The 14,148-nt window shown below is 47.6% G+C and overlaps 3 protein-coding genes and 1 non-coding gene across 4 annotated transcripts; 2 read left to right on the forward strand and 2 right to left on the reverse strand.

Moving 5' to 3' along the window:
* Positions 1-3,434: 3,434 nt before the first annotated feature.
* BKA55DRAFT_577980 (uncharacterized protein) lies at positions 3,435-6,193 on the reverse strand. Its single transcript, XM_046193653.1, has 6 exons — positions 5,605-6,193; positions 5,278-5,484; positions 5,070-5,223; positions 4,910-5,022; positions 4,525-4,862; positions 3,435-4,472 (listed from the first exon to the last, which is right to left on the reverse strand). Exons 1-6 carry the CDS (start codon positions 5,764-5,766, stop codon positions 3,482-3,484), a joined length of 1,965 nt encoding a protein of 654 aa, XP_046045485.1. The 5' UTR covers positions 5,767-6,193; the 3' UTR covers positions 3,435-3,481.
* Positions 6,194-8,256: 2,063 nt separating this feature from the next.
* Positions 8,257-8,338, forward strand: BKA55DRAFT_t232. Its single transcript has one exon. It is a non-coding gene; the product is annotated as a tRNA-Gly (tRNA).
* A 2,948-nt stretch (positions 8,339-11,286) lies between these two features.
* Positions 11,287-13,179, reverse strand: BKA55DRAFT_597091 (amino acid permease/ SLC12A domain-containing protein; the record flags this gene model as incomplete). The annotated part of the gene is made up of 4 exons (XM_046196030.1): positions 11,287-11,547; positions 11,601-12,721; positions 12,781-12,838; positions 12,892-13,179. 4 exons carry the CDS (start codon positions 13,177-13,179, stop codon positions 11,287-11,289), a joined length of 1,728 nt encoding a protein of 575 aa, XP_046045486.1.
* A 411-nt stretch (positions 13,180-13,590) lies between these two features.
* Positions 13,591-14,046, forward strand: BKA55DRAFT_543150 (uncharacterized protein; the record flags this gene model as incomplete). The annotated part of the gene is made up of 1 exon (XM_046190555.1): positions 13,591-14,046. One exon carries the CDS (start codon positions 13,591-13,593, stop codon positions 14,044-14,046), a length of 456 nt encoding a protein of 151 aa, XP_046045487.1.
* Positions 14,047-14,148: the final 102 nt, after the last annotated feature.

Here is a 14,148-nt window from a genome sequence, read left to right on the forward strand (position 1 = left end):
TGCTTGGTCGGGTTCCTGCATTGATGTGTGGATGCAGGGGAGTTGTCACTTTCTCAATGGCATCCTGTGCATGTGAAGTTTGAATTGAGGGAATATGATATGATGTGACTCTGATGGCCGAAGAGAGGGACCTACAGAGAGGCCAGAGTCAAGCAGATCAGAGAGAAAATGAGGTGACATTTCCCCATGGATTTGATAAACTGGGGAACATGGGAAAAGGTGGGAATGGCCTCAAGCAAGAGAGGATTTCCCTGCATCACATCGCATCGCATCGTATGGAATCCTTGGCAGTTGGAGACGGAGAGAGGCTACACACCCCACCTCAGATCTTTTCCTCTATGGATGCTGAGAATCCTCATGGGAATTCCGAGTCAGCTTGGGTACGGGCTCATCGATTATCAGCCAGGATATCCCAACTCTCTTCTGTTTCAGCAGCAGCATCACGTCATTTGGCACATGGGGAAAGATATCGGCTGTCATGCTATTCAAACACTGGAAGCATCATCCTTGAAGACGAGTCAAACCAGTTCAGTTGACTTTGGAGCTTCTCATGCCATGTCATGTCATGTCACAAGCACAATGCTCGATCGAGACATGTACATGTGTCTGTCTACTCGATACGATGCTCCGCCGGTTGCATTACGTGTGCTCTATTGTGCCTCGATTACATACAGCACTTGGGTCTCTCCGGTGTGGAGATGAGGCATATGCATGACTGATGGAATATCATGTAAGCTGCAGTACTGGGAGGCAAAAAGTGATGAGGCCGTATAGGCTGTACGTCTATCACATCGCACTGCATAGTATAGCACAGCGGTTATTGATTAACCATATCATATCACACACAGGTTGACTTGCATTCTATGCTAACTGCAGCCAGGTCTAGTTCGTCATTTCAGCTAAGCCATGAGATTGAGACTGTCTTCAGGCTATTGTATTGATACGGCACATCTCACATAACAACAAGCAAAAGTGCAAATATTTGTTATCTGTCACAATCGCCTCAAGGCCCCGTTTCTTGGCTTCGTATGCTTACTTTACAATGGATCGCTGGGTCAATCTTCCCCTTGATTGATTGGTGCGACTCCGAAGTTCCAGCAGAAGAGAGACATGCCGGCGCTAGAAACGCCTCATCCTGACCGTTGAAGCACCCCGGACGCAACACGGCCCTACTCTTCTCAGAAGAGGCATCTGAATTGAGGCACCAAAAGTAAGGCGAGGCGAGAGACAAGATGAAGTGAGACAACAGTCTATTGACTCTGAGTATCAATGCCTCGGCAGATGAGTATTGGACTCGATGACTGACTCGATGAACAAAATAGCGTTCTAGCGTTGTAACAATAATGACTTCACAACACCTGCTTGACAAGTGAAGGATGTCAAATGCGACATCAATTCATTCTCGACTGTGATTCTCTTTAACTCTAACAAACTTGGTTCACCGAATGTCAACTCACAAGAGCTCTTTGGCGATCTGTGTCATCCCCGCCTTAGCTCTTGTTCAACTCAAAAGCGCCGAGCGAGGCCAGCCTTGTCCTTGTCCTCATCCTCAAATCCTACGGTACCTTCACTTCAGTTGCCTTTGCGGGCCTGTCAAAGTAGGCGGGAATCTAGCCGTTCAATCCGGACCAATTCCAGCCAGACGCCGTACCATCTTGGGCATAGTTTCTTCGGTTCACCAACTACAACCGTCTCGACCGCTTCCCCATTTATGTTACCTTGCCGAGACGAGGATTATTTTATAATGGACAGGGTAAGGATACGATAACTGTTGCCTGGTAAATTACACCACACCATACACGCCACACCCCGCCTGTTACATGATGATCGACTTTGAGAAGCTCTCGAATTGGGAACGCTGAGGTTACAGTAGGATAGATCGCTCAAATAGGGCCACTTAGTGCTATAACGCGGGACAGATTGGGTTCATTGGGCTTGAAAGAGGACCCTGAACATCAAAGACCTTTTGCTTTTTACTGGTAGCAATGGTAACGCAGCAGTGCTAACGGATAAGCCCTTTCTGCATTAGCATGCATATGAGAAACGGAATACCGCTCTGAGAGGGTCTGAGACATTGTTTGAATTGTTCAGACAGCGAATTGGAGCTTTAACTTCGGCAAAGGATATGACCGAAGATTAACGAAAGAGAATGGTTTCAGGATCACGACGATTACGATTTTAGCTTGACCAAGAGCCGATCAACAGACGAAATGAGAGAACCCTCATGGCTCAAGTGAAGCTAGGCTAGATTCTCTCGAGATTCCGGGTAGTCAAGCCTGTGGCACCAAGCAATAAGCCAAGCATGGGAGCCTCGTCTCGCCACCGTGTTGTCGGAATCAACCAATTCATCAAGCGAAAGGAAGGGAGAAAAGATGAGATATCACATCGCACACACCCTCCCCTCTCCTCGGAACCGGATCCAACAATACCCAGGGATCAACGGCGTCCCCGTGATACCGATACCACGAAACTGCCCATGTTGTCCCCTCTATAACTTAAAACATGGTTACATTGTTGGTGGTGCAGATACAATTCTGATGAGCCTATCTCATCTTTTGGTGAAGAATTGTATCAGCTTCACCAAATTCTCCAGTGAATTGCATTAGTGAGGCCTACGAGGAAGGACCTTTTTTCATCTGTCCCGTCCACGTGGTTACATACCCTTGTCTCCTGTCAAGAGGCTTAGTGCGACACTTTCAACTCTCGCCTGCGGCGGGACGAGCGGACTTGATTGTTTTGTGGTTCGTGCTATGGAATTAGTCTGGCTTTACGGTGACTCGACGTGTTTCAAGAGAGATGAGTTAACTGTTTGAGCAGTTGAGAATCCGGTTTGACAATAGTCGCAGCTGAGAACTAACTCTGCCATAAGACGTAATTCAGCTGCCAGAGAGACTAGACCTCGGCACATGGTCAATCTGTCAATGCAAGATAATCTCGATTCCATTTACCAAGAGATTGGGTCGTGATGAACTTGAATGAACTACGATCTGGTATCTTGAAATGGCTAGTGAGTAGGTGGAGGCTCAGAGATGGACAAAGCTCGAGATACTATATATTAAGTGCTGCGACGCTGCGTGGAGAACAGCCGAACTAGCCGATCTTCTGCGTAATGTCGTTTGAAGGATCAGGGTTCTATGAGATTGTGTGTAGCGTGTTCGTAATGAAGTGTTGATAGGGAAGATGCTTGGACAAGGGGTCATGGGAGAGCAAAGGATGAGGCTATGACGTTTTTGGAGTCATAAAAGGCTACATGACTCGGTTGAGTTCTGGGACTCGAGTTGATGGCGATAGTGATCGTTGAGACTCAGCAAGGAGTTCCATGTGCCTAGCTTATCTTGTGAGATGCTGTCCAGCAGACAAAACATTCATGTAAGGGCAATAGGGTAGCAGGATAGTATCAGCCTGGAGATGCAGGTGTATGTACTTCTCATAGTTCAGTCTGAACCGCCTCATGATGACATTAGACTATCAACTATGCAATCTACCGCTCAACCATAACACGCACATCACCAACAGCTGCTCTCGCCATCTTCTTGAGCAAGGTCCTCTCATCCGCCTCCCGGTACCTCTCCCATGAATCTAGTCCCTCCTTCGCTTGAATACTCAACGTCTCGTAGCCCTGACGAATAACCTCCGTGACCTCCTGCGTCGTCAAAAGACTAGGCTTACGACGATTCGCACCACCTTCTGAAAGCATCTGGTTGTAATGCGCACTAACGTTGATAAGTGTATCAATGGAGTTGCTGTTACGGTTACCCAGGCGGTAGTTCTCTTTGAACTTGGTGAGAACCTCGCCGGACTCGACGACCTTGTAGAACAGATCATCGTAGTCTGCTGGCGAAGGGAGGAAGGCTTCACCAGCGGAGAGGGACAGGGCGATGAGGTTAACAACGTGGTCGAGAAGGGTGTCGATATGTGGTAGATCCTTCAGATCAGCTGTGTATGTAGCCAAAAAGCGAACAATGGAGAGCAAAGACCGGAAGAACTCAGGCCAATGATACTCAAGCCGTGTGCGGGTACGAGAGAGATATGAGATAATACGAAGCATGATGCCAAAGCAGAGTGTGTAAAGACTGACATCAAGACGACGACGAAGGTTATGATTCACACCGTCAATCATAGTGTCAAGAAGTGAAATGGCGAGGACTCGCTCGCCTTTGACAAGGGGGAGGTAAGGCTGTCGTTGTCGACACAGACGCACTGCGACGCGGGATTCATCACTGCATATACGCTTGCAGATTGTGGGATCTTCGATCAGGAGACGGAAGACCATTAGGTTGAGGTGGGCGTAGTATGTGGCGCGGGGTGAGAGGTAGGCGTGTTGGAGGAGATACGAAGTGAGAGAGACGTAGCTGGCGATAGGTTGCTCAGCGCCTGGTTCAGCTGCCTGTGTTACTAGGTTGAAGCAGAAGAGCTTGTTGGCGTGGGTAAAGTCGTATGTTGCTAAAAGAACAGCGGCTTCTTCCTCAGGTCTAATAGGATGTCAGTTGAGTGGGGAGAAGAGTCAGGAGTTGCTCATCTTACAGCTTGGTGAAGAGAGATTTAGCAGTCTCAACATCATACACAGGCTTCTTCACAGGTTTTGGCCCAGGAGCAATCGCGCCGAGTCCAATCATGTTGAGAGTAGCGCTGAAGGTCCAGCCTTCAGGAAGATCATCCTGGATCGTGATATATCGAGACCGAACTGTCTGACACGCTTGTCCCACTGCGCCTACGATCTTTTGAATCACAGCTTCGTTGACAAAGTCGTTTAATCTTTGCTGATAAGGATTCTGGAACTCGAATTTGTTGTAGTTTGCTAGGAGACCTAGTAATGTGAAGGGTTGCAGGACTTGATCTGATGTTTCTGCGTCTTGGATGAACTAGCATTGTTAGTTAAGAACCATTTGTTTTGTAGAGTGCTGCATACCTTCATGACCGCAGGGAAGAGATCTCTTTGGATCAGATATGTCAACAGTGTTGTTTGGTACGCTCCAGCTGTCACTGCCAATAGCACTTCAACTGCTTTATATCGAACCTCCACTGCTCCGTGTCAGTTGAGCCACCTCTGGATATCTGCTGAGCCTTACACTCTTTGCTATTCCTTATTATAGCCTCCACAGCGCTGACGAAGTCGGTAAAGACAGCATCGATTTGGTCAAGTCCTGCGAGAAGAACCATGATGTCGGAGCTGGGGTGTGGGTATCGTTTGGAGAGGAGGCATGATAGAAAGACACTGAGCGTCTATCGCGTGTTAGGACCAATTCGCGCACTGCATTGCGACCGCATACGACTCACATCCAGCGCGTGCAACTGTGCAAGGGTATGCGAACCCTTCAGCGCAGCTATACCCCTCGCAAAGAGCTCCTGTGTCCGCACATCGAGAGACAAGACATGGCTCGGGCTCAACTCGTTAAGGATACGTCTCAGGGCGGCACGATCGGGTCTGAGGAGGAAAAACTCTGTCCAGAAGCCATCCGTCTTCTCTTCATCGTCGTAATCATCCTAATTCGAGCAAGGGCGATCAGTCGAGGCGGGCGCATAAGTTTCGGCGGTTGCGGATATCTACCTGCAGTTGGATTTAGTTCATGATGGACTAGAGGATAGAGGAGGACAAAGGGTTACCTTGAAGAGAGAATCGTAGAGCTGGATGATCTTGGGGGTAAAGACCTCGGGCTGAGGCTGGCGAGTAAGAGGTGACGATTCCATAGGAGGGGAGCTGAAGGTTGAGACGTGCGATAATGTTGGAAGAGGACGAGTTGCGATAGAGAAATAGGCCGTGGTCATTCTTATCACGTGCACCCCTGCTGTACCTTATGTATTTTGGTTGGTGTTTGTATTTATTGACAACCAAGACCTGACGACAATAACTATTCAACACTCGAATTGGAATAGAGTAGGTGAATTCTCTTTGTCTGATTTGTTTGTATTGTCCTTCTTTTAACGTCGTTGGCTTGGCCGTTGTGTGTGTGCCAACAAAGGTCTCGGATTCACTCCGTAGGACAAGTGTTCGTAACGTGGCTTGCGTAATCGCCATTTACGAGAAACTTTTACTGCAAATTTCGTATTACGATAATCATTGATACGAAATTGACGTTACATTCAGGCAATTCTCGAAGCTTTTCTTTCTCTCGATGTTGTGTGTGTAACGGATTGTTTGCTCTGGTGGCTTCTTGTTACGTTGATATGGAAGTACTTATAACTATAGTCTAGCCTAAACCTGTGGGTTCTGAACTCTAAACTGCAATGATATTTACTTGACTTCTCGTAATATCTATAAGTTATAATAGTAATGAATGGCCTTGTGGTTCTTTTTCACAAGAGAGCCCGGGAATTTCCCCATGTCTGTTACATGCTCACAGTCCCATACTCACGCCCAGCACTTACAACATGGCAGTGCCAATGTTCACTCACAACTTTTGGCCCGTGGCTACGCTACAAGAACAAGATAATTAGCTAAATGTGAAGCTCTGTGATTCCGCAAGTGATTTGCAAGTACCGTCCCAAGTAGTTGTTCAGGCATGTAAGTTCTGTGGCTTCTAGCTTAAAGGACCTGATGTGCATACACCGAACCATCGGGTTGATGAAATCGATGAAAGGACCAAAGATTCTCGTCAATCATCCGTAAAAAAAAAGAGGGAGGGGGAAGTATGTTCGACGGTTGTGTAGTCTCAATGGTATTGTTCCTCTATTTGTGAGCTAGGCACATCCCAAGCCCATATTGTTTGTCCAGTGTTAGTGCAGTAACTACTTCCATGATATCAGGTTCACTGAAAGAGAAAACTATCAGTTAGGACAGAGGCTGTTGTAGAAACCCATCTTTATTATCTGAACAGGCTCTGCGGCTTCACCGACTTGTCTTTGTAAGACTAAGACAGACGGAACCGAGACGACAGGCACTGAGTTTTCTGAGTCAAGGAGTAAAGTTGGCATAATATTCACATGTAGGGTTAAATTTCTCTGACTTTACAATAGCGATAAAAGATCCACTTGAATGCCTGCAAAGTTCTAATGGATGAGATGACATATAGACCATTTCCGTGTAAACAAGGATGGATCACGAAGCCGACTGTACATGTACAAGATATCGACAAATGTGACTTAACATGACGAGGAACTATTAAGAATTGGAATTTACTGTTTGCGGAGCAGGTGGTTTCTAACAACCCGAGTCCATGAGAACGATGAGTTCCGCTCTGGTGAGACTGATCATGGTGCCCACATACTTGGGTAACTCTCTCTTCTCAGGCTCTGACACAGACTCCCCACTCTCTATTTTCAGAAGGCCCAAAAGAGTAAGCCAGCGTTTTGGTGATATGCACTATTCGGCGAGTACAGGCACAGCGATACTTTGTAGTGTTCATGGTGAATAATGACAAGTGAACTTGGTGAAGAATCCGTGTAGATACACCGACCACTGAACCGCTTTGCGCCCACATAAACGCGGACAGGGAATATTCGCAATTCGAGTTCTTTTCTGTGATATATACGGTTCGTTGGATACTGTGGCAGCTCAATCTTAGCTGAGGTATGGAGAAGCAGCCTTCAGTAACACCGAGGTCTCCATTTCAGCACCCAAGGAGTTCAGCGACCTTCCCATGAAGTACACCAACCGCACAATTAAGGCCATAGCCAGTTGCATCAACGACTCAATCGGGGATCTCAGCATGGGAGACACCTCTTCATAGCGATCCTGCTTCTCATCCACAGAACCCACGGTATCCTTTAGAGGAATTACGGCAGTAGTGCGTACTTACTAAACATTACTAAACGGCTAGACGAATATCATTAAGCCATGTATATTTTAATCTGTTTATGGCCTAAGAATCCTAAAGTATCTCACGCTCTTGCCTAATGCCAGGCTGTCAAGTGGTTGTTGGTTCGGTTGTTTCCGCACCCACCTGACTGAACCCGAGGCCAGCCCTCACAAGTTCAAAAAAACCATAGCTACGTATGTATATTATCTCTCGGCAACACAACCATCTGACTCAAGCTGTACAGAGAAACACATGAAACTGTATTCGAGTTCCCGAAGTTCTGGTTGTCATCGTCCCGGAAATGAAAGACGCACACTTGTGGCCTCACAGGTCTCAACCATTCACAAAAGCACCCATGGGGCTTAGGTCAGAAAGATATTCCACCTTACTGCACACCACGAATGAACCAACACAGCACTCGACTTGTCAAACTTGCACCCTGAGCTGGAAGAAAGAGGAGCCCCCGACATGAATACCCACATTATCCTTAATTGTATCAATGATCTCCATCAAACAACTAGCGTAATTGGTTTAGTGGTAAAATTCTCCGTTGCCATTCGAGCAGCGTCGGGGAGCCCTGGGTTCGATTCCCAGATTACGCATTTCCATACGCTCGAACACGAGCACTTCCTTTTTCCGATTTTGTCTTTTTTGCACTTGTTGTCCATCACCAGTTGATTGTGGTGTTGAGGCGCGCAAACTCAATTGACAACGTTTGTATCACGGAAGCAGCTCAAATGGATGTCCGGAAGCAACCTCATCAAGCGGTCGTCGATTTCTATATGAGCAATGATCTTTGATGGTCATTTTCAGCTTGTCTGGGACCATTTTGTAAGTGCGACGTCAACCTAGACGTTGAACTTCCGCACGTGACAATTGACTTCCTGCCTCTGGGACTGCAAACCTTTTTGGAAGCACGCTACTTCCAAAACTCTATCTCAACTAACCTTAAAAGATAAGCATAAATGTTCTTTGATCAATTGTAGGAGCTGGCCCTCTAGAAGTATAGTGAATAGCTTGTGTTTTCACGTTTGGAGGGACGAAACAGTATTGAGAACTGCGTATATCTCTGTATATAAGTTCTAATGTATTAGCAATGCGCTTAACATTGAGGGGAGTTTTGAAGGTTACCTACGTAGCTCAAGAAACAGTACTTGGTCGGCTTCCTCGACTCAAGTGGCTTTCTCGGGCTTCGCGGTCGAGGTGTTGCATTTATGCGACAGAGACGAGGGCCGAGAGCTTGGCCTTCGAAGAATATCATGGGCACAAAGGAGCGGACTGTCATATGGCTTCTGAAGCAAGAAAGAAAGGAGAGAGTATGAGTAACCCTCGGGACAGTGACTCATAGTGATCATATATCTGGCTATTACCATGGTTAACCAAGGCAAGAAACACTCCGCATTGCATCTCACATAGTGGCCAACTGGCTGTTAACTAATATACTAAGCATACTTAGTTGTAGTCTTGTGCTGCAATCCTCTGCTGAGCTACAAATCTCCACGAGGCTGCTGCACTCATCACAAACCTCATGATACCCTCACCCACGTTTGTATTACATCACGGCTCCATCCTCCAGCCCTACGTGACCACTTTCCCCAGAATCTTTCACCTAAAACCTCAGCTCCATAAGATCGCGATCACCGAGATGGCCCACGAGTTTATTTCGCAAAGTTCCTGTTGCGTAAAAGACTCCATTCACAAGGGGGTGCTCGGCACAGCGGCTTGCAACGGCTGAAGCAGAACCCCGTGGGGATGTACCTTGTCTACCACAAACAATTTAGTAATAGATGAGATCTTTGTATTCTGTTTCGTAATTCAAGATATGAAGTCTGGGGAAGTGGATTAGGTTGATCTGCCATTGATATAAGGTTCTTGGCGGTCGTGATACGTATGTTGTTGATATAAGATGAAGTTTTGGTGGTGCTTAACAGATGGCTAAGCAAAGAAAGCTTCTAGAAAGACGGGAGAACATCAGGCATTTGGAGTTATGAATTGGAGAATGCCAAAAAGAGCCTGGGTTACTGGGGTAATGTCTCCTGTACAAGCTCTACCTCACAACATGTGAATTCAACACTCCTTCAACTTTCACAGAACCAACAACCCTCGGGACTTGACCGTTCAAACAACACGCCCCATACGATCCAAGACGCTAATTCACAACAACTCTTGGTCTTCCGGCCCTGAAACCAGGGTTTGAGGCGGTGCCCGGGGAAGCAAACAACAATACCCAACTGGAAGGTGTACACACATTCCTCTCTTCCAAGGATATTCAATGCCTGCAAGACCCCTCAGCCCATTCCATTCTCCGCACGTCCCCAATAATGATAACAACCCCGCATCATCTCCAATTTCCATCATGTAAAAAGTACGTACAAATAACTACGCTTGAGATTAACCTTGAAAACGCTTATTATCTAGTTTATCCTGTGGGACCTGGCCCTTGAACTATTCTGGGGTGCATGCTCCGGGGAGTATGTACTATACTTGAGTGACTTTGTCTGAGGGAATTACCTTAGGTGCTCAGTTGCTTGTGAGACCGTGTCGTGTCGTGGTGCGATTTGGAGAACCAAGGAGGCCAAGATGTGGGAGCATGGTTATGTCTCCTATTCTCCGTATTGTGTTACGTACTCTCAACGACTACGAGTCTTGGTGAAGTCGAGTTATGGCATGTTGCGTTCTGTGGATTCTATTTCCTATTACCCCAGAATACCCGCCGTTAACGATCTTGCTCCCTCTTCTCAATCTGTGTTTGACTTTGTACGTAAAAAGACCCGCTGCAACCTGGCGTTGGCTCTTGTCATTGAGGAAAGGTGTGGAGAGGGACTCTCACGTTTCCATCAGGTATTCGGCTTTGATTGAAGTCAGGCACAGTCGAGTTGTTGTCTCTGTCTCTTCTTGCAGTCTCTTAACGCTTAGGCCGTGCACAAGCCTGAATATCACAACCTCAGATATCTGCTTCAACCAAGTCTTCAAAGCACTCTGGATACTAGTAGAAGACGTGCTTCAATTCAGTGCTTCTTGCTCACACGTGACTATCTCAAGCGAAGACGCAATCTCCAAAACTCCACCATCTACCCATATTGACACATAGGGCGCGCTCCCAGGGCGTCATCTCCACACAATGTCAATACTGGAGTGATTGTAGGGCGCGATTGACTACATCTTGAGAAAAGTTTTCATTCTTTCAAGCTTATAAAAGGCTCTTGTACAATATCTCCAAACCAAACTGGCTTTTGTCACAGCCATAGTCAACTTCCCGTCGCCTTCTCACCAACAGTTCTGACTTCTTGGCACAACATCCTGGCTAAGGACAAGGACAGGGACGCCCTTGAGTAAATTTGCTGTTACGACGTACCCATTGGATTCATTCACAACGTCACCGAGAAACATGGTACAGGGCAATAGATGTTCAGTTTGGCACAATATCATGCTATTATGGTATCTAACGATAAATGGATGTACAGAAGATTGGTTGTATGGTATACGCTTCTATTCAAAACGTTTCTAATGCACGAAGGACAGAAACAAACTTCGGAACAAGACCACCACTTTACATGATCTTGTTGAGGAAGCGTCGCCAAGCGGGCCAAGTGGCAACCTTGGCACGGTAAGCGTTGATCTCGTCCCAGTTGTGCTCACGTCGACCAGTGTCAACATCAATCTTGTCGATTGAGAGCCAACCCTCACGCTTCCAGAAGTAGCCAATAGCCCAGAAGACAAGGACAACAGGGAAGGCGAGGTACGAGATGAAGAATCCCTCGACGGTTCCCATTCCAGATTCACCAGGAGGAGCAACAATAGCAACATAGAACTATTATCTTTGTTAGCACCATAGTTGTTTGGATGTGAGAGACGATGACTTACCTGAGCAATAAGGACGAGAACGATGAGGCAAAGACTGACCCACGAACCGGCGACACCAAAGGCGGCCCTGAAGGGAATTTCATCCAGAGTGTGACCCTGTCGGGCCCAAGCCTTACGGAAGCGAATGTGAGCAAGGCAGATAGAGCCCCAGGTGAAGAGGGTCGAGAGACCAGAAAGAGCCAGGAGCCAGTCAAAGATCTCTCCACCCTTGGGATCAAGGTTGACGAAAGCGATGAAACCCATGAGAATGTGGACAGCGACAGAAACAAGGGGGCGACCACCACGGTCAATGTAGGCGAACACCTTAGGAGCATATCCGTTTTGAGCCATGGCAGTCAAGGTACGGGAACCACCGTAAACGCAAGACACACCAAGAGAAAGAACAGAGACAAGGATAATGACGTTCATGAAGTGGGCGAGGCCAGTAAGGCCGGAGTACTCGCCGACAAGCACGAAAGGCGAGGCCTTGGCGTTGGAGTAACCGGAAATGTTGAGTCGGTCATCAGTGGACTTGATAAGAAGGCCGATGAAGAAGAGACCAAGAACGAAGAAGAGGGTAATACGCCAGAAAACCTGCTTGATGGCACCAGGGAGAGCTTTGGTGGGGTTCTCAGACTCGGCAGCGGCGAGACCAACCAGCTCAGTACCAGCAAAGGAGAAAGCAGCAGTGACGAAGACAGAGCAGAATCCCTTGAAACCGTTCTTGAAAGCACCCGGGTCCTCTCTCCAGTAACGTGTGCCCCAGTACTCGTTGTATCGACCGTTGGAAGGACCGCCACCACAAACGAGGACAAGAGAGATGATCATAAAAGCAACGGTAGCTCCGAGCTTGAGACAAGATGACCAGAACTCTTCCTCGGCGTAGCCAATACCACCAAAGATATTGATGAGAATGATAGCAACAAGGAAGATTGCAATGAAGATTCCAGGCGAGAGCTCGTCATTCCAATATTGAATACAGACAGCACAGATTGTCAGTTCGAGTGGTAAGACGGTAGCCCATTGTGCGACATAGTTCCAACCCATGGCGAAACCCCAAGAAGGATCGATAAAGCGAGATGAGTAGATATAGAAACCACCGGACACGGGATACATGACGGCAAGTTCACCGAGAGCGAAGACTATCAGACATATGTTAGTTTCCTGGTTGGGAGTGTGGAGCGAGGTAAGTGTAACATACCAACGTTGAAGATCATAGCACCAATAATGATGAAGTCGATGAGAACAGATCCAGGACCCTTAAGCCAATGTTAGTATCAAACAAAAACAGCAAAGACAGGAATCGACTTACGCCAGTGTAAAGGGCCTTTCCTGAACCGACGAAGAAACCAGCACCAATAGAACCACCAATGGCAATCATCTGAAGATGGCGAGGCTTCATACGACGATCAAGCTCATTGTCACCAGTGTACTTGCGGCGCTGGAAGGACTCGAGAGTGAGACCATTTCGGGTCCACTTGCTTTCCTCCTGGAAAGCGAAGCCACCACCGGTCTGGACATCGCCAGGGTGCTCAGTGACGGTGGTGCCCTTTTCCTGGGACACATTTGTCGGGTTGTCGCTGGAACTCTTTGATTCCATCTTGACGTTTCCCCCTGTGGGTAACTCTTGAAGAGCTAGGGATAAAGAATGCTAAGAAAGGTCAAGTGACCTTGGTCTTTTGGAAGAAGAAGAAACGGTGATGGACGGAAGCAACGGTCACCGATGTGGGAAACGAGTCTTCTTAAATATAAGTTGGACGAGGGAGAAGACGACCCGGGGTCTCATTAGAGTCGGTGCGCTAGAGGCGAAGACGGCCGCCATAGTGGAAAGGATGGATTCGTTCGAGTCGAAGTTCTAGTGAGGCCCCAGGTTTGACTAGGCTAATGGGCAGGCCCCTAGTTTCCTGTACGTCGCCGATCACCAACAAGTTGGAAACTTTCAAGTGTAGAAGCGCAGTGGAGATGGGAGTAGAGAGGGTCCGAAGTGCCAAGAGCCGCGATACGGAGGAACATGGATGATTGGGGTAGGTCGAAAGATTCAGATGGCGGAGCGGAGTCCATCACCGACATGCGACCAGGACAGGGCGAAGGGAAGGAAGGGGCAGTATGCTTCCGATTTGATAGATTCGATATCGATGTCGCGGTTATGCACACCCCTTGTTTCGTGGGAAAGAACGACGAGTGCAATGAGGATGAGATTTGGGATTTGGGAAGAGGCAACAGCAAAAGGACTGTGCAAGTCGCAGCCACGATCCATGCTTCCCGTGCCGCCTCGTCAAAGCGCATGGATTATTTCCTCTCCCTTACACCCCATAGGCTCACCTCTACCTTCCAATTTCACCCGCCATGGCTCAATATCGCTCCTCGTAAGAAAGACTCGACTGTTTCTGAGACATTTCGTAGGCATGACCAGGGGAAACAAGAGAGAGCTCAAGCCATGCAAGACGATCAACCTAATTCAAGGTAAAGTGGAGAATTGGAGAGGAACGATATCCTTGAAAGACGCTTAACCTTACTCCACTTCCGAGGGAAGGTACCGGTACATTGAAGAGGTACCTGCCTTACCTTA

This window comes from Fusarium redolens (assembly GCF_020744475.1).
Source record: "Fusarium redolens strain MPI-CAGE-AT-0023 chromosome Unknown BKA55scaffold_15, whole genome shotgun sequence".
NCBI classification, from domain to species: Eukaryota; Fungi; Ascomycota; class Sordariomycetes; order Hypocreales; family Nectriaceae; genus Fusarium; species Fusarium redolens.